Source organism: Podarcis tiliguerta (assembly GCF_965153285.1).
Source record: "Podarcis tiliguerta genome assembly, chromosome: 11".
Classification (NCBI taxonomy): Eukaryota; Metazoa; Chordata; class Lepidosauria; order Squamata; family Lacertidae; genus Podarcis; species Podarcis tiliguerta.
In genome coordinates, this window is record NC_139544.1 from 18,927,920 (window position 1) to 18,948,364 (window position 20,445).

General features: G+C 42.8%; 1 protein-coding gene across 1 annotated transcript in view; it reads right to left on the reverse strand.

Annotated features, from left to right (window-relative positions):
• Nucleotides 1–20,445, reverse strand: part of HSD17B4 (hydroxysteroid 17-beta dehydrogenase 4) — a 76,809-nt gene that overhangs the window by 26,714 nt on the left and 29,650 nt on the right. The window contains exons 12-17 of the mRNA XM_083403948.1: nt 15,484–15,590; nt 11,849–12,085; nt 8,966–9,017; nt 8,054–8,125; nt 6,604–6,707; nt 4,935–5,000 (exon numbers count right to left, since the gene is read on the reverse strand). Of these exons, the coding sequence (XP_083260074.1) occupies nt 4,935–5,000; nt 6,604–6,707; nt 8,054–8,125; nt 8,966–9,017; nt 11,849–12,085; nt 15,484–15,590 (638 nt within the window). The remainder of the gene's footprint in view (nt 1–4,934; nt 5,001–6,603; nt 6,708–8,053; nt 8,126–8,965; nt 9,018–11,848; nt 12,086–15,483; nt 15,591–20,445) is intronic.

The window sequence follows — 20,445 nt, forward strand, 5'->3', positions numbered from 1 at the left end:
GATCATCTTCTGAGACCCTTCTTTGTGTGCCACCTCTTCAAGGAGGGTGGCAACACGAGAACGAGGCCTTCTCTGCAGTGGCTCCCCGTCTGTGGAATGCTCTCCCCAGGGAAGTTCGCCTGACACCTTCATTATACACCTTTAGGTGCCAGGCAAAAACATTCCTTTTTAACCAGGCCTTTGGTTGATTTGATTGACATCCAATGCCCTTTTAAAATGTGGTGGGGTTTTTTTTGGGGGGGGGGGTGTTAGTGGGTTGTTGTTTTTATTTTGATTATATATTTTGTGGGTTTATGTTTTGATTTTGTTCTGTGAACTGCCCTGAGCCCTCTGGGTATAGGGCGGTGTATAAATTCAAATAATAATAATAATATCAAGAACAATAAACGCATGCAATTGCTGCACAACAGGGGGAATCAAAGCAGCGCCTTCCAGTTGTTCAAGAGTACAGCTCCTACCATCCCTGGCCAAAGATCATAATGGCTGGGGCTGGAGGGACTTGTTATCTACAAAAGAAGCGCCCCTGCTGGCTATCCCTGCTGTAGAACCAAAACAGAGCTTTCCAGGCTAAATTCCAAATGCTTTTTTGATCAAGTTAAAGACAAAGTGGATTGGCTTCAATATTACCAGATTAATGAAGGACACTGACAAACTGGAACGTGTCCAGAGGAGGGCAACCAAAATGGTCAAAGGCCTGGAAACGATGCCTTATGAGGAACGGCTAAGGGAGCTGGGCATGTTCAGCCTGGAGAAGAGGAGGTTAAGGGGTGATATGATAGCCATGTTCAAATATATAAAAGGTTGTTTTCTGCTGCTCCAGAGAAGCGGACACGGAGCAATGGATCTAAACTACAAGAAAGAAGTTTCCACCTAAACATTAGGAAGAACTTCCTGACAGTAAGAGCTGTTCGACAGTGGAATTTGCTGCCAAGGAGTGTGGTGGAGTCTCCTTCTTTGGAGGTCTTTAAGCAGAGGCTTGACAAACATATGTCAGGAGTGCTCTGGTGGTGTTTCCTGCTTGGCAAGGGGTTGGACTCGATGGCCCTTGTGGTCTCTTCCAACTCTATGATTCTATGATTTATTTAAGTTGGATAAGAAAAATGGTTTTGCAAAGGAAAAAACCAAATTGGAAACGGAGTTGTTAGATATTAACGTCAAAAATTTGTCTAGGATGTATAATTTATTGTTGGAGTGGCATACAAAGGATGAACAAGTGAAATCTGTGATGATAGATTGAGCAAGAGTTTTTGGTCATAATATAATGATGGAAGATTGGGAAAGGTTGTGAAAGAAAGGGGTTAGGTTTACTGCATGTGCGGTGTTAAAGGAAGATATTATGAAAATGATGTATAGATGGTACTTAACCCCAGTAAAATTAGCAAAGATCTATCATAAGAGTGATAATTTATGTTGGAAATGTAAAGAAAAAGAAGGCACCTTTTACCATATGTGGTGGATGTGTCCAAAAGTGAAAAGTGAAAGACTTCTGGGGGAAAATATATAATGAATTGGGAAAAATGTTGAAATATACATTTATTAAGAAACCAGAAGCCTTTCTACTTGGGATAATAGGAATGGAATTGCCCAAAAAAGACGTTAGACTGTTTTTGTATGCCACAACTGCAGCGAGAATTTTGTTAGCCAAAAATTGGAAATCACAAGAAATACCAACAGTGGAAGATTGGCAGATGAAGATGTTGGACTTTTTGGAGATGGCCGACCTTACTGGAAGAATCCGCGATCAGAAAGAGGAGAAATATCAAGAAGGTCAGAAGAAATTTAAGGAATATCTAGCTAAATATTATAATATAATATGTGGAAATACTTGCAAGTATTAAATTGGTTTAGGATTAAAGTATGTTGAATTGTATAATACTATGGATTGAGATTATGATGAAAAGAAAGGAAGTTGGTAATTTGAACTAGTTAATTATATTAGAAATTGAATATTGGAAAATTGCTAAAATGAGACTTAATGAAAATCAGTTGGGAAGGATTCGAGGAAGTCACTTAATAATGGAAATTAATTTGGATTCTGATTGGACTAAATTTTATCTGTTTGTTTGTTTTTCTTTTTTATGTTTAGTTTTTTGTGTTGTGTTGTGTTGTATTTGTTCTAAACTTGGAAAATTGATTTTAAAAAATAGGAAAAAAATAAATAATTTCAAAATGCTTTTCCATTTAAAGACCTTTGCAGCTTAGGACCAGGTTACCTGAAGCACCAGCTGTGCCCAGACAGGTATTTGTTCATACTCTGAATCCTTAGCAATGAAACCCAGAAAAAGGTTCTGATACCTAAAGACTGTACCTAAAATACTGGAGAAAGGACTTTTTCAGCGGCTTGCCTACCCGCTCACTCCAATTTCTTTCTGGTGCCAAGTGAAAGTATTGGTTGTTGTTTTCTTAACAGGCTTTCAGCTTTTAAAACTTTTGTTGAGCTTTAAAACACTGATAGCAAAACACTGATTTGCTATCCAAGCGGCTGCTTTTAGTGAATTTCGGTTTTTAGCTTATTTTATTGCAGCAGTTGTTCCACAACATACAATACTTTATTGTGAGCTACCCTGATAACATATTTTAAGGGCTGGCCCCCGTATTAGAAAATGACTATTAAATAGACTCAAAGCAGCCCGCAATATCAGGTTTTTATTGACTGAGAGAGTAAAGTAATAAAACTGTGTTCGGGGTTTCATTTCTACATTCCTGAGGAGGAATTCTACTTCTACAGAGAGCTTCACACACATTTTCTCTGCAGTCCCTACTGGGCCTTGAAAAAGTTGTTGAGGTAAAAATAACTGATTGGGGTGGATGTGGGGCAGGGGCTTCATGGCTCAAACCTCACATTCTTAGGACTGAAATCTCAAACACACTTTCTAGGGACTAAATCCCATTGAAGCAAGGTGGAACTTGCTTCCGAGTACATATGCTGAGGATTATGCAATTTGCTGCTATGCTACATCAGAGATCTGCATATACGAAATCTGGAAGTGCTTAGAATGGGAGAAAGGGGGGGGGGGAACCCTGACTTTTCAGTGCATTCTGAAAAGGACATGTGTTGCCTAAAAATGTGCAAATTTATCTAGCTTCACGCACAAGGGACTTCCTGAATTTTCACCTATACACAACAAAAATGTGGTGTGTGTGCACGTGAGTGAGACTACTAATAAGCTCACACACATACAAATGTGACCTTGTCACTAGTAGTAGTGGGGACTCGAAGCAGAGCAAGGCACCTGTAAAAATCAGGCATAGGCAAATTTGGCCCTCCAGATGTTTTGGGACTACAATTCCCATCATCCCTGACCACTGGTCCTGTTAGCTAGGGATGCTGGGAGTTGTAGTCCCAAAACATCTGGAAGGCTGAGTTTGCCTATGCCTGGTAAAGATGAACTGAATTGCTGGATGGCTATCCCTTCAACGAAGGAGAAAAGAACGAGGGAATAACTATTCCCCCAAGGCTGTGTTTTTCCATCATCTGGCAATCAGCGGCAGGCCAAGGGACTCTATTGAGTGTGTCCGAGATAGAATTACTTCTGCCCAATATGGGATTAATTCCCCACACAAGATTATCTGCTAGATTAACAAGAAGCAGCGTTGTGAATTAAGGCCAGTCCTCTTGTGTAACTCCAAAACCCCACGAAAGGGCATTTGAGGTAGCAAAAGAATCAAAAGAGGTGAAAGCATGTCCGAGGCAGCCAGCAATGCTGGCGTAAATTCTGCACTTTACAGAATCTTGGGTGTGGTTTAGAGCGAATATTAAGGAAAAGCTGTGATCAATATTTAAAATCCTCTTTTTTAAAAAAACTAGACTCAACCACAACTTTAGTGAGACTATGCATATTCCCATACATTCACAGGATGCTGCTTAACTATAGTTAATTTCTAAACATAAAGAGAGAGAGAGAGATTTTGCCAGTTAAGGCCTCTTAGGTCTGATTGCAGTAATAAGCAGAACAAAGTCCTGAAGTATTAAAATCAGGAATGAAAAGGAACAAAGGTAACAAGTTAAGATTGAAATGATATTCATGAAAATCCCAATTTGTCACTATTTGTTACAACCAGCACAAAAACTGCAAGTTGCAAAGAAAGTCATTTACTGAAGTTAATTAAAGCTCTATTAAGCTCAAACCTATTCCCTAGGAGAAACACAGAATAGCGCAGAAGACATGTATTACAATGACACAGTATTTCCTTCTGTACTCAGGCTGCCAGATAGTGATAGTTTCTTCACTGTATTTTTTTTTAAAAAAAACAACAACCTGTAAATCACCACTTGAGGGTTTTCTCCATTGGTCTCTACAAAAAATGTTTCTTAATATACATTTTGGGAAAGGGCTAACAAGAAAAAACGTATCAGTCGGGACATGGGTCACAGAACACATATTTCAATAGTGCGATTGATCCCTTGGCAGAGCAATTCTTTCTTCATTGATTTAAAACATCAATCTGATAATTGGCAGGAAAGAGTAATGAGATGATCCTTTAAACTCCATAGTCACGTAGAAAGTCCCCCTGTAGAGCTGAAATTAATTGATTCATCTCTCCACAAACTGTTAACAATTTAAATGCTTTTGGGCTTGGTTTTGATCTTCTGTCAACACTTCCTTTTTACTCAAAGATTTATGGAAGCGAACGCAGTAACTCAGTTACTCTGCAAAGAATAGGAAAAAGGAAAGAAAGTAGACTGTGCAGTTGTTTCATAATATACATGTCTGGAAGGGAAAAGCTAGAACAGAAACCAACTGAACTAAAGGAGCAGCAGCAAAGTGATTTCCATTCTTCCATCAGCCTGCTTGCCTGCCTGCCTGCCTGCCTGAAATCCCTATGACCTATGGCGACCAGGTGACTTGTTAAATACAAGACTCCATACCACACCTCCAACTTCACAGGAATATTTAAATATATATATATTTGGCAGGAAGTAAACTATTTACCTGATCTCCTGTAGTGAGATCCATGGCAGTAGCATCTGGTGGTCTGTTGGGTGGGTTCACCGTGACCTGGAAATAAAGATAAATAAGCACTCTGCCCCTGTTCTTAGTGACATTTTATGTCTGGTTGTTTTGTACGTTACTCAGTTTTGAGACTCGTCTTTCTAAAGGAGCCAGGCACCACCAGCCAAAACCGCTGAGACTAGTACTGCAAGCCCAGATGTTCAAACGGAGTACTTTTTAAAGCCAAGCAGCATAGGGAATACAGTTTTCAATGGCTGTTAGGCCAATTGTATGTTCCTTCGTGGAAATGGTCACTCTCAAAGATGCTTGAGAACTTCTCTTGTCTTTTGCTGCATGCACAAAGGTGGAAAGATACAACCTCGCCCACTATAGAAGAATGGTTGATAAAACTATTGGACTTGGCTGAGACGGCAGAGAAGTTAACATGTCTAATTACTGACATTTACTAAGGATTGGAAATTTCTCATGGACTTTTTGCGTGAAAGAAAAAACGAACTTGTCATAGTTAGATTTGAAGACTGAAAAATACTGGTTTATAGAAGATAGGATGTTTGGATCTTAAGGAGTGAATACTATATTTAGCTGGAGAACAGAGAGCTGGAATTCCTTTTATTCTTCTTTATCTTTTTCTAATCTTTTTTTCTCTTTCTTTCCTCTCTTTCTCTAGGTTTCCCCTTTCCTTGTCTTTTCTCCTTTCTGTCTTTATTCTTTTTCTTGTGGTTGTTTCATATCAGTTTATGTATATATGAAACATATATGTTTCAAATATAAAAATATATTTTGTAAGGGGCATGTATTTTTGTATCTCTCTGAATAAGTATCAATATTGTTTTTTTTTAATTAATCATGAGGACTTAATCATGAGAGCTGCCAGTCCTCCAGGCATGCAAAGGTCACCCTTGCCTCAGAAGCTTTTAGGAAAAGGGCAGGAGATGGCTATTGAAACGGCATGACTTGAGCTGGAAAAAAATCAGTGGCGGAGGGCAGCCGAAGAGATGTCACGCGTACGGCATCATGTGTCCAGCAGGGGTGAGCGTGATGTCATGTGCAAATCGTGCATTCCATGTGTGTGACATCATGCACGTGTGACGTCACATCATCATGAGGAGCTCAGCAAGGAACAGCTTCAATGGCCAGTGGCTCCTCCTCTCTCTCTCGCCCAGAAGAAGCTGACCACTGAAGCTGTGCCACACTTGGTCTCCTCCAGCCCCTCAACTTTATGAGTGCCTGACCCTCTCCACACAGATATGGAGGGGGCCGGACACCTCAGCCCTATAGAGTTGGGACCAGTGGTTTCCATGCACAATCCCACACACTCTTGATAATCCCTCCTGAGAGATCTGGATTCATATTCCAGGCCTTCGGCCAAACTTTTCATACTGGTGACAAACTTTTTAGACATGCAACATTTCACAACACAGTAATTCAGTTTTACTAGCAAACTGGAAGTTAAACTAATCCCTTTCCAGCCCCGGGAGGGTCGTGGGGAGCATTTGCACGACACACCTACGCACTGCAGCCGACACACTAATGTGTCGCGACACACAATTTGGAAGGCTCTGGCTTTAGGCTGTCTAACCCTGGTTCAAAATACATTTTGAATTCGTTCACAAATTACCCATGCTGCCCAACTTAAAGCTCCTATTACCTTGGTTTTCTCAGATGAGCGTTTCCCGCCAAAACCGCCAGCTCCGACAACAAAGACGGAGAACTGGTTATAGCACAAAAGGTCCTTTCCAGAGTATGTGTTGACTAGACAAGATCGGGCCAAAAAAAAAAAAACAATTTTAGTTTAATTGCAAACAACATACCTTCCTTTCTTAAAATACAACCCATAATGACATAACTGCAGGGTATTAGCTGCGGCTCTGATTACAGCATGCTAAAGTAAAAACTAACATAGTGTTGAGCGAAACTAAGAAATCAGCGGAGAACTTTTGACTTAAATTTTCAGGGAACTGGTGAGATGGGCTACATAGTTCTTTTACTCTATTCCTTCTGCCCAGTGCTTTTCTAGAAAAAGAGGCGCCAGAACTCACCATGGACACCTCCCTCGTTCGCTTAGAATGGCAATGGCGCCCACCTGAGAGGTGCCGGAACTGAGTTCTGGCTGGAAAAAAGCCCTGCTTCTGTCTAAAAACTACTGAAATGTCCCTCCTTTTCACTGCCCTGACCCAAGTTTATTAACCGCATGACGCCACCTGAACCTTGCGGTCATTTTCTAAGGGGTCTTCCTCCATGTCCCCCTACCTTCTGAAGTTACGTTTGGGCCCATACACAGACAATTTCATTTGCCTGGGCTTTTGTCATTTAATATAAGCTGGTTATATGCCTTGTTGCACTTGTCTTGAGATTATCTTCACCCACGCTCCTCTATTTTCTGGAATTCTGCTATTTCACATGACAAGCTGCGTTAGAAATCTCTACTAAAGAGAGGCATAAGAATATGTGAAATAAAATACGAGCTTTATGAATACAGAGTAAAAACAATAAATATGAGATTGGCTGTGGGGAGGGGTAGGCCACACGAAATCTTCACTGGAAAAAAAACCAAAACTCTTATATCCTAAACCTATACAGTGGTACCTCGGGTTACATACGCTTCAGGTTACATACACTTCAGGTTACAGACTCCGCTAACCCAGAAACAGTACCTCGGGTTAAGAACTTTGCTTCAGGATGAGAACAGAAATCGTGCTCCGGTGGTGCGGCAGCAGCAGGAGACCCCATTAGCTAAAGCGGTGGATTCAGGTTAAGAACAGTTTCAGCTTAAGTACGGACCTCCGGAACGACTTAAGTACTTAACCCGAGGTACCACTCTAATGCATTCCAGAACATGCACAAACAAACACACTAACCACTTTTGGGGGTTTAAAACTAGGCTGGCAAAATATCAAGGCCAGTTCACATATGTTATGTCTTTAGATGCGTGGCAAACCCAGATAATATTGAAATTGCCCTCAGGGCAAGACAAGATTCCAGTAGCTGTTACAAAGCCTTCCTCCAAGATGGCTTCAAGGCACCGCTAGGAAGGTTCATTCCATTTTAAAGACTCATTTCTCTGCCCATTTGCTCTTAACACATAGTAGGAGAGTTACCATCCAAGAGAATAAGCGCTCCTGAGCCTTTATCTAGGATGTCAGCAATAGTGGCCTCCGAAGTTAGTTTTCCTAAAATCGAAAAGAAGAAAAAGAAATGACACAGAAGTAATACAGAAATACTTACAGGCCTCCCAAGAAAATCAATAGCTAAAGTTTGCAATATAAAATCCACACACACACCCAAGAATAGCATGGCATGATTTGAATTTTGGATCAAGTATATTGTAGAACATACTAAATAGTGAGAATTGAGCTGGAAGGTGAGAACAGAGCCTTGGCCCATGACACATGCATAATACAATAAAAACCTCCCCTTGAAGGGAGAGGATATGAGAATCAGTTCCCTGGATAAAGAATGGGCTGAAGGCTGTTTTTTGCAGGTAGAGAAACTGTACAAAGATCATGAAGAATAATACTAATTACTCTTGGTAGAAACACCAACAGAGTGATGCACCATATATGTGATTTTATATATATATATATATATATGCTTTCGTAGATTTTCACGGGTACAGGAATGCAGGTTTTGGTGTCCTCGGGTGTCTTCCCGTGTAAAAGTTGGGGTGTCTAGGCGACGTTTCGACGAGGTCTCACTCGTCATCTTCAGGCTGGTGCTTTCGGCTTCTTGTTACTGGAACAGAGCAGGATCTCAGTGTTTGAGTTCCTCCTCAACAGTATTTATAGGAACTCAAACACTGAGATCCTGCTCTGTTCCAGTAACAAGAAGCCGAAAGCACCAGCCTGAAGATGACGAGTGAGACCTCGTCGAAACGTCGCCTAGACACCCCAACTTTTACACGGGAAGACACCCGAGGACACCAAAACCTGCATATATATATATATATATATACACACACACACACACGCATACAAACACACACAAATTAATTAGGGTTGCTGAAGTCTTACCTGATGTTGGCAGAGGTTTATACAGCTCCAAATATTGCTCACCATGTAACACCTATAATAAGACAGAAATTTGCATCATTTGCACTGCTGTCAGAAAACCGCAGTCTATACTGCTGCAGTTTTTAAAACGATATAAAGAGATTAAGTATGTTTACTTATTTTTTTTTTACTGCGTTAACACATGACAACGCAATGTATCATTATTTTATTTCTAATATATCATTATTTTATCATCATTTATATGTAGCATTATTTTATATATTAATTATATTATATTATATTATATTATATTATATTATATTATATTATATTATATTATATTTATTATATTATATTATATTATATTATATTATATTATATTATATTATATTATTATATTATATTATATTATATTATATTATATTATATTATATTATATTATATTATATTATATTATATTATATTATATTATATTATATTATATTATATTATATATTATTAGACCCTTGGGTAAAGACAGTCTATTATTTGATCTGGAAACATGAAACAAAGCACAGACACTTAAGTTGCTTTTCCTCAAAAAGGTCTGCACTTTACCCATTAAGAGGGATAGGTAAAGGTAAAGGTACCCCTGCCCGTACGGGCCAGTCTTGACAGACTCTAGGGTTGTGCGCCCATCTCACTCAAAGAGGCCGGGGGCCAGCGCTGTCCGAAGACACTTCCGGGTCACGTGGCCAGCGTGACAACGCTGCTCTGGCGAGCCAGAGCCGCACACGGAAACGCCGTTTACCTTCCCGCTAGTAAGCGGTCCCTATTTATCTACTTGCACCCGGAGGTGCTTTCGAACTGCTAGGTTGGCAGGCGCTGGGACCGAACAACGGGAGCGCACCCCGCCGCGGGGATTCGAACCGCCGACCTTTCGATTGGCAAGCCCGAGGCGCTGAGGCTTTAACCCACAGCGCCACCCGCGTCCCTTATTAAGAGGGATAATAGTTATCATATGTTTTATGGGCTTGTAAATTTTCAGTCTGAGGTGGATAAACTATCAGATACATAGCCGCCACCCCTCACCTTTTTCTGTTTAAAGAGTAATTCTTTGTCTAATTCACACTTTGTTTCCATTTTGTTAAACAGGTAACACCTTAGGTATTCTTTATGGAGGGGGGTGGAATCTCACCTCATTATTAACATTATCTTTGCCCTTTAACTATTAAAGAAGGAGGTTTGAAGTCTTTGGATGCTTTCCCCAGGCCTCTCATGGGTCATAGGAGAAACTTGATGCAAGTTAACGGTGAAGAATTTGTGGCTTTCCAGATAAAGGAGCCCTGGATGGTTAAGTCCAGTCAAACTTGACTATGGGGTTGCGGTGCGCATCTCGCTTTCAGGCCGAGGGAGCCAGCGTTTGTCCACGGACAGCTTTGGTGCAACAGAAGACCATGACGAGTGCCAGAGTGCAAGGAAGCGCCATTTACCTTCCCGCCACAGCAGTACCTATTTATCTACTTGCACTGGCATGCTTTCAAACTGCTAGGTTGGCAGGAGCTGGGACAGAGCAACAGGAGCTCAGCCCATCGTGGAGATTCGAACTGACGACCTTCTGATCGGCAAGCCCAAGAGGCTTGGTGGTTTAGACCACAGCACCACCCACTCCCTCCAGATACTGCTAGAGTCACACACCCTTTCAGCCCCATTCAGACTGGCCAATTGTGAGGGGAAATGTAGCCCAGAAAAATCTGGAAAGATGATAGGTTCCTTTCCCTGATGCACGTGAAATGCATAGCACATTATTTTCAGTTTCTTTGTTTCTCCTTTGTATCGTGACTGACATTGTAATGTTGAGATATTGAGGAGGTAATGAGTACCATATTTTTCACTCTATAGGACACAGTTTTCCCCCTCCAAAAATGAAGGGGGAAAGTGTGTGCGTCCTATGGGGCGAATGCAGGGTTTCGCTGAAGCCTGGAGAGCGAGAGGAGTCGGTGCGCACTGACCCCTCTCGCGTTCCAGGCTTCAGGAAGCTATCCGCAAGCCTGCGGAGCCCGGTGGGAGTTCCCGCCAGGCTCCGCAGGCTTGCAGACAGCTGCCTGCAGCCAGAAGGCCGGGGAGCACGGCGCTGTGCACCCCGGGCTTTGGGCAGCTCTCCGCAAGCCTGCGGAGCCCGGCGGGAGTTCCCGCTGGGCTCCGAAGGCCTGCGGAGAGCAGCCTGCTGTCCCCGAAGCCAAAACAGCGAGACGGGGCGCTGCACAGCCCTCCGTCTCGCTGTTCCAGCTTTGGGATGGCTGCGCAAAGCCTCCGCAGGGCGGTGGGGTGAAGGCACCCCGCCGCCCTGCGGAGGCTACAAAGGATGTCCCCGAAGCCTCAAGCCTTTGGAGTACAGCTGCGCTCCAAAGGCTTCAGAGATCTTTGAGGCTGGCGATGGGAGAAAGCAGCGCTTCCCCCCACCACCAGCCCCACAAGCTCGGGGGGCAGCGGCAAGGCCTCCTCTTGAACGCACCATGTTTTTGAGGGGGAGAACAAGAAAAAAAATATTTCCCTATTCTCCCCCTCCTATGGTCCGGTGTGTCCAATAGAGCGAAAAATACGGTATTTCTTTACCACTCGCATTTGGAATTTGCCATGTGTTGCAGTCGGTTGGGCTTGCTAGGCTCTAGTTTTCATCACTGTCCAAAGTTTTAATGGAATGTATCATCTGGGGCAACAGCAAATGAGGGCAAAGCAGACTGCTTCATTTCAAAGCCAAGCTATATTGACTCCATGTTTACTACTGATGATTAATGCATTAGATTTTCACGTATCCAAAATTTTCCCCCCTCCGTTGCTAAATCTGCATCTGCTATGCATGCTGTTTCATTTGCTAACAGTTTGATACATAAAATCAATTCAATTGTTGTGGCTCACACTCACCTTAGTAAAATCAATATTAAGTCCTGGAACGCTAGACAATCCACCATCGAGCATAGAGGCCTGAGCTGGTATAACTCCAAAGCTTGGAAGACAGCAAAACTCTTCGCTTCCTTCAAACAGGAATTTCAGGTGGTCCGGATCCTTTGTTGACATGCCCACGCCAAGTGCATACAAGATGGGCTGCAAATGGCTGTACTCATAAGACATTGTAGGCAGCTTCTGGCCAATGCTCTGAGACTGTGGGTATTGAAAACACATTAGTATTATTAATTTAGATCTTCCGTTCCTACCAAAAGCAAGCTCAGAGTGATTAACAAGTAGTCTTTGGTGAATGAGAAGCACCTCAAGGCAAAGAGAGAAAGCTGTTATAAAAGGTGAAGACATTGGATTTTCTCTCAGGCCATATGAATGGTAAAAATAAAATAAAATAGACACAAGTGTGTATTAACCAGAAATGGAATCTGTAGCCATTCCAGATGTGGTGGAACAACAGTTCCCATAAAGCGTGTTCTCCTTCAGGGAGAGCACGTGTTGCGGTGGGGTCTGCTGAGCCACCCCTCTGTTACCAGGCAGGGTCTCTAAAGATGGCCTGGGGCAGTGATTGGTTCACTGGGTTGCTGGGGTTACGTTGCAATTTTGGTGGGAGGGGTAAAAAGGTTTAAATACTCTGCACGCAGCCTTGTAGTTTCTCTTTTGCTGCATGCAACGGATCACCCGCCCTAGAGTAAGGGGTTGTTGCGTTGACCTTGCTATGCCTGTCATGGAGTCGTCTGCCTTTGAGCAGGGGCCTGGTAGGAATTTTTCCACCTGGCAAATTGGCTGGCTGGGTGGTTTTTGCCTACTGCGTAGCAAATCGTCACAACTTGTAAGGTTGTGGTTAGGCATTGGTTATAAATCTGGTGGAGGAGGGGTCAGGATAGGCTGTGCCTGCCCCTCCATGGTTGCTGCAGAAAGGGAATTCCGTTAAAGGAATCCTGGGGCTTGCCATCTTTTCGTCCATTCCTGGAATGGGACTAGGGCCGGCAAGCCTTCGGGGAGCAGGCGGGTGAGAGTTGAGGGTCTGTGTCTCAGCTCCAATTCCTCCCTGACTTGCATTCCCCCGCACTGTCTTTCGATGGTGCCCAGAAGTCAGTTCTGTCCCCAGGCGGGGGGACAGATAGTCTTAACCAATGCCTAAACAACCACTCACGGTTTGTATTTGAATAAAGTTGTGGCGAAAATCATGCCAAAAATCTTAAACAAAAATTACGTGTCTGTTGTGAGTTATTTGGGGGGTGGATTGGGGACCTCGACACGCAATCTTTGACCCCTGGCCATGCTGGTTGGGTCTGTTGGGAGCTGAACATCCACCAACATCTAGGAGTGCCACATGACGCCCATCGCTGCTTCCAATTTATAAGATGCTCATTTGTTTTACAGTCTAATAACTTTTATGGGTTCACATGTATGGCTGAAATATAAATAGGAAGGGGAAAAAATCTTACTCAATCCCATGCAGAGTGAAAATCTCATACAAACGTACTAAATTTGATTTCATCCATTAATAGGTCAGCCGAAAGAGGAAAGTCTTCACACCACAGATATCAAAAGTTGGGAAAAGGTAAAGGATGTGTGAGAAAATGTATCTAGAAGAGTTTGGATTTGATATCCCGCTTTATCACTACCCGAAGGTGTCTCAAAGCAGCTAACATTCTCCTTTCCCTTCCTCCCCCACAACAAACACTCTGTGAGGTGAGTGGGGCTGAGAGACTTCAGAGAAGTGTGACTGGCCCAAGGTCACCCAGCAGCTGCATGTGGAGGAGCAGAGACGCGAACCCGGTTCCCCAGATTACGAGTCTACCACTCTTAACCACTGCACCACACTGGCTCCTCCTTTCTTGTATATATCATATAGGGACACATACTCAACCTGAATACCAGTCAAGAGCGCAGAAACTCATTCATAGTTATCTTTAAAATGGTGATGGGAAATTGAGAAGAGATAATCCCTTCCGGGTGCCAGTTAAATATTTTGTACCGATTCTCTTTTAGGACAACTGTTCTACGTCTAAACTACTACGGCTCCAGGGTATCGCAAAACTAGGATATTTCAAAACTCGGTGCCATTCCACTTGCCTGAAACAGGGTCCTTCAACTCCATCTAAGGCAGGCATGGCCAAACTTTGCCCTCCAGCTGTTTTGGGACTACAACTCCCATCATCCAACTCCCATCATCCCATCATCATTTGCTGCCAAGGAGTGTGGTGGAGTCTCCTTCTTTGGAGGTCTTTAAGCAGAGGCTTGACAACCATATGTCAGGAGTGCTCTGATGGTGTTTCCTGCTTGGCAGGGGGTTGGACTCGATGGCCCTTATGGTCTCTTCCAACTCTATGATTCTATGATTCTATGATTCTATTCTATCCCTAGCTAATAGGACCAGTAGTCAGGGATGATGGGAATAGCAATCCCAAAACAGCTGGAGGGCTGCAAGGAGCTGCAAGGAGCAGCAGAGAACACAGCTGTGGCTTGTCTTTGTCACCATGCTACCTTGAGGTGGTTTTTTGTGGGGGGGACATTGCCTTCGCTACCCCGCTTTTACTCCATTCAAGCCTTCCCTGAACTCAGAGAAGCTGCTCTCGAGCCGGTGGCTAGCCCGGAAATCCAAAACTCTACTTCCCCCCATGGTCATATTTTGTGGAGAAAAATTGGAAGCTGCCTTATACAGTGGTACCTCGAGTTAAGAACTTAATTTGTTCCAGAGGTCCGTTCTTAACCTGAAACTGTTCTTAACCTCAGGCACCACTTTAGCTAATGGGGCCTCCCGCTGCCGCCACGCTGCTGGAGCACGATTTCTGTTCTCATCCTGAAGCAAAGTCCTTAACCTGAGGTAATATTTCTGGGTTAGCGGAGTGTGTAACCTGAAGTGTATATAACCTGAAGCATATGTAACCCAAGGTACCACTGTACCAATGCAGATCATTGCTCCTTCAAGCTTGCTACTGTCTACACTTGACTCTCAGTAGCACTCCAAGGTTTCAGATACAAGACATACCTGGTCCTACCCAGAGATGCTGGGAATCAAACCTGCGATCTTCTGCATGTAAAGCAGATACGCTGAGCTACAGCCTTCTCCTTTCCCCAGTGAGACAGCAGCCCATTAGGGACAAATAACCTTAAGGCAGCACATATCTTTGTCCACAAATTATGCCAAGCTTCTCAAAATGCATGTTTGCTTCACACACACACACTTAAAGAGAAATGTGATGCTAGATTTTAGCAGCTGCGGTACAAAACGAAACAGAGGGATCATTTATTTTTAACTTTCTGAAAGAGATGTTACTCTGCCCTACAAACCAATGCCTGGAGAAATTACACCTGACTAGCAAACCTGCAGAACTAGAGTGTTTGGATTCTTCGGAGAAGAAGTAGCAAATTCTCTAGTCTAATCAGTTCTCATAAATGTTACTTTACACTATGGAATAGTGTACAAGGGAACAGTGTGGGGGAAAGCACCGCCTTCTCCAGCTCACATTTTAAAATTGACCTTTTGAGACAGTACACTGCATCTTCCGATTCATGTGTCACAGTAGCTTTTCCTGGCTCCAGGCAACGGAATATCTTCAAGCCAAGTACCTTGCAGAAGCATTTTTACTTACAGGGTCAAAGCCCGTAGAGGATCTTGATGCACTGTGGCTTGTGGGATTGGGGGAGACATCTTGGGATTCTATTTGACTTAACACATCATTCAGCATGCTGACTGATTCTGGAAATACAGAAGGGAAATGGTTTTGAAACCACACACACACAAAAATAAGTCTTTCCACAGCTTCATTCCAAGCAAAAATACAACCGTCACAAAATGCTAACATGACCCTTCAACCTCACTTTTGGGGAAGTCCCTTATTCTTGAAGTCAACACAGTGCCTCCTAACCATTCGTATGCATTGCACTTGTTAATGTGAACCCTCACATATTAATTATAGAGGTTCCCAATGCTGTCTGTGGGCTCCAGTGCCTGCCAGTACAGTCGGACCTTGGAAGTCAAACAGAATCCATTCCGGAAATCTGTTCAATTTCCAAAACATTCGGAAACCAAAGAACGGCTTCTGATTGGCTGCCGGAACTTCCGGCAATCAGAAGCCGCAGAAGCCCTGTAAGGATTTTGGGTTCCAAAGAACATTCGCAAACCGGAACGCTCACTTCCGGGTTTGCGGTGTTCGGGAACCAAAACGTTCAACTTGCAAGGCATTCGGGATCCAAGGTACAACTGTACTTCCACCAGGGCCTGTTAAAGGTCTCAGTAAATACCCCTTCAAAAATCCACAATGTGAGAGATGCGATTTGCTCTTTCTGTTCACTTCCTATTTCCACTGGCTTGGCCTCTGCAACATAGAACAACCCATCTCCCCTTAAACATGCCGACTTTTTGCTGGGTTACACAACTGGACACCAACTCCTCCTTCTGTTTTGAACAGAGGAAAGATGTAAACAGCTTGTTTCTGTGAGCAAGAATGGTGGTGGCTGGCGTGGGTGCCTTTTTCCCATTGACTGGGGGGCAGGCCAGCACTATTACGTGTTCCTATGATTCCCCCCTGCCGCACTCTTTTAGATGTAGCAGCTATTTTGTGTTATGCAGCACATCCAACCAGCTACATTTGGAGTTGCGACACCTCCCACCCCATGGCAGCCATTTTACGACTGTTACCCACAGCACACCTCACCCCAAACACCCACCCACCCCCTTCCCTCACAACCTGCTAACTGTTAAAAGAGTGGAGAGTTTGGAGAACAGCTCTCGAAGTATGCCCCACTATCCTTTAAATATTGCTTAAATTAACATCAGAAACAATCAGTGCTAACCTAGTAATCGAGACACGGGAGGAAATGTACTTGAACTGGCAAATTAAAAATACTGCCAGGTATCAGCTTTGCACCACGATGTATTTGAACACCTCTTCCAAAGCTGGTATATTTTTAGTCTTCCAGTACTTACATCAAAGGTCTAAGGTTCCCCCCGCCCCCCAGTGTTTAGCATCTCTATCAACTTCTTTTCTTTTCCCCACATATAACTTCAGAACACAATAATCTGCCTTACATCTGTGCCAAACTACTGGCTTATCTAGTATTATCTCCATTTTTTAAAAAAAATGTGGGGGATTTTTACATACATTATATTATCTTCTTCCAATTTTTAAATTTCCCATACAATTTTTTCCCCATTGCTCGGTCCTTGCTCCTGCCAACCTAGCAGTTCGAAAGCACGTCAAAGTGCAAGTAGATAAATAGGTACCACTCCAGCGGGAAGGTAAATGGCATTTCCGTGTGCTGCTCTGGTTCGCCAGAAGCAGCTTAGTCATGCTGGCCACATGACCTGGAAGCTGTACACCGGCTCCCTCAGCCAATAAAGCGAGATGAGTGCCGCAACCCCAGAGTCTGTCACGACTGGACCTAATGGTCAGGGGTCCCTTTACCTTTACCTTATTCCTTTCATTATCCTTTCAACCGTTGATTCGCTAACTTGTTCTTCCTGTATTATCTCCATTAAATGGCAGTGAATCTCCAAAAGATCAGACAGGTGTCTCTCCCAACCCTACCTGCAGATGTCAAGGATTGAACTTGCAGCTTTCTTGATGCCAAGCATTTGGTCTCTCAGTAAGCTATGACTCCTTCTAGTATTATTCAAAAGCACAACTTCTGGTGCAAATAGCAATCTGTCACCTATTCTATTTCTCTAGGCCTACCGATTGTCTGGTATGCAATTTCCTTCTCCGCTTCTTGGGAGTAACTTCTGCTATATATTAATTCTCACAGGGAACACAATCGAAAAGAAAAAAGGGGGGGGGGGGAGAGAACTGCAATAGCACAGAGCGCTGACCTTCTGCTGTCTGGCATAGGAAACTCAACTCCAGTCCCAACCTCCAGCATTAGATTTGCAATGATATTTTAGCACTTGAATAGGCTGCAGAACTTGTGTTATGCAAGGTCACACTTCCAGTGTCTCCAACCAAGATGCTAAGGAAATTGGATTACATGAATTGCCTGAAACTTAAGTGCCCTGCGGCGGTTATCAGGTCTGGGCATTAACAGTCTGACAAGTAAAAAAATAACAGTAACCAAACTCACTATGTTAGAAGTGCTACTGGTGCATTAGGCAAAAGCCAGACACGAGCATTATTATGATGATGATTATTAAAAGTATGTATTAAATCACTGTTCTTCCCAAAAGGAGCTATACAGCAGAACTAGCAATGCAGGATGAAGGCTACAGCTATACCTTGGGAATAGTGGTTTGAATCTCACCTAGAATTTTCTCTTTCTCTCTACCTCCCTCATGGAGCTGTTATGAGGCTAAACCACCACACTTAGCCCTTTGTAAAAAGGACAAGACGACAAAGTGGCGGAGGAATTAAGCATACCACAATCTGAGATGCAGCCTTCCACGTTTGTCATTCTGTTTCTCCACTTTCACATCTAAATTTTGGGAAATTTCTGATTTGTTTCACAACTTTGAGAGGCTATGCCTGTATAAGGGCTGTGGCAGTCAAGGCGCAACATCTTTTGCCGGCCTCCTCTTACTGGCAAATGATATATAATGAAATGAAAAGGATGTTTGAAATAACCTTTGTTTTTTTTTATAAAAAAAACCAGAAGCTTTTCTTTGGGGAATTATAGGGACAGAACTACCTAAAATGTATAGAAATCCATCCGAGACCAGGGAGAAGAGTCGGTGGAAGAAGATTGGAAAAAGTTTAAAGATTATCTACAGAAATATTATAAAATTAATGAATGTTAGAAAAGTGTTGGAATGAAGTTATATGGCTTTAGTAGAAATGTTATAAGGAATTAAGTATAAATAGACTAATAGAGTATTAAAGGGAAAAATAAGGTTAGAATGTGTTAAGACAATTATAGTATAGAAAACAGAGGAAGATGGAAAGGAATTGCTGAAACAAGTAATGAAGTGGAATACAAAAAGGGAGGTGTGAAGAGGTCGTGGAAATTAGTAAAAGAAAGATAAGATATTGAAATGGTTTTTGCTTTGTTTAGTTAGTTGTATGTTAGTGTTGTTAGTTTGTATGTTAGTTTTTGGTGTTTTTTTTCTTTCTCTTTTTGTATTGTATTGTATTATTGTATGTTTTTTGTTTTTTCATTTTTGGTGGTGTTATGTTTAATTTGTTGGAAAACTAATAAATATTATTATAAAAAGAAAAGAAAAGAAATCCATTCATGTATGCTACTACAGCGGCAAGAACGTTATTTGCCCCAAAATGGAAAGAAGCAGAAGTCCCAGCAAAGGAAGAATGGATACAAAAACTTATGGAATATGCAGAAATGGCAAAAATTACCGGAAGAATGAGAAATCAAGATAACTTCTTTTTTAAAAATGGTTTCTTGAATATTTACAGATAAATTGTAAACAAATAAAAACACTAACAGGATCAATGTAATAACCTGCAGTTTCATAAGAGTATATATATAAAGAAGATGATTAAATGAGCAAATTAAGTTAATGTGGTTATGCAGAAGATATTAAAAATACATTTAAGGAACCACAGAAAGAGGGGGAAGGAAGTCAAGTTTTGAAATGTCAAAATGATTGTTAAATTAGTGAAATGTATAAAGTTAGTGAAATATATAAACTTGAAAAGTATGTGTGTGTGTGTGTGTGTGTGTGTTTCTCTCTCTCTCTCTCTCTCTCTTTTGCCAGCTACCTGAACACTGAGCGTCTCTGCCAGTTCCGAAGAGGGGAAAGGGTGGGGAGGAGTGCCAGCACAGTAGCAATGCCAATCCAACAATCCTCCCCATGCCATGTCCCCCTCCCTGTGCCTCATCCTTCTCCCAACCAACAGCAATGCTCAGTGTTTGGAAGATAGGTGTACAACGTTCCCTGTCGAGCTCTGCTTGTCAAGGGCCTGGTCCCTTCATGAGGAAATAAGATGGGCCATTAAACTGAGGACTAGAACAGAGAAGTGCATGCAAGCCTTGCCCTCCATGTCCCCAAGCATGCCAGCTACACTTTAGGCCTCCCCACAACTAGCAGAAAGGGGCTAAACATGCTTCGAATCTCTTCCCACAACATGAAACCCTGAAAAGGATTTGGACTGAGAGGGAAATTTCTGGAAGTGCTCAAACATGCTTGAAAACCTTCAGACCTGCATGCTAACTGTGTGACGATCTGAAGAGCAGCTGGACACATGGGGTGGGACTTGGGGGGGTGTACCCCTATCCCTAGGGATGCGGGTGGCGCTGTGGTCTAAACCACTGAGCCTAGGGCTTGCTGATTGGAAGGTCGGCGGTTCGAATCCCCACGACGGGGTGAGCTCCCGTTCCTCGGTCCCTGCTCCTGCCAACCTAACAGTTTGAAAGCACACCAAAGTGCAAGTAGATAAATAGGTACCACTCCGGTGAGAAGGTAAACGGTGTTTCCGTGTGCTGCTCTGGTTTCTTCAGAAGCGGCTTAGTCATGCTGGCCACATGTCCCTGAAAAACTTTCTGCGGACAAATGCCAGCTCCCTCGGCCAGTAAAGCAAGATGAGCGGCACAACCCCAGAGTGATCTACGACTGGACTTAACTGTCAGGGGTCCTTTACCTTTTACCCCTATCCCAGTTTAATGCT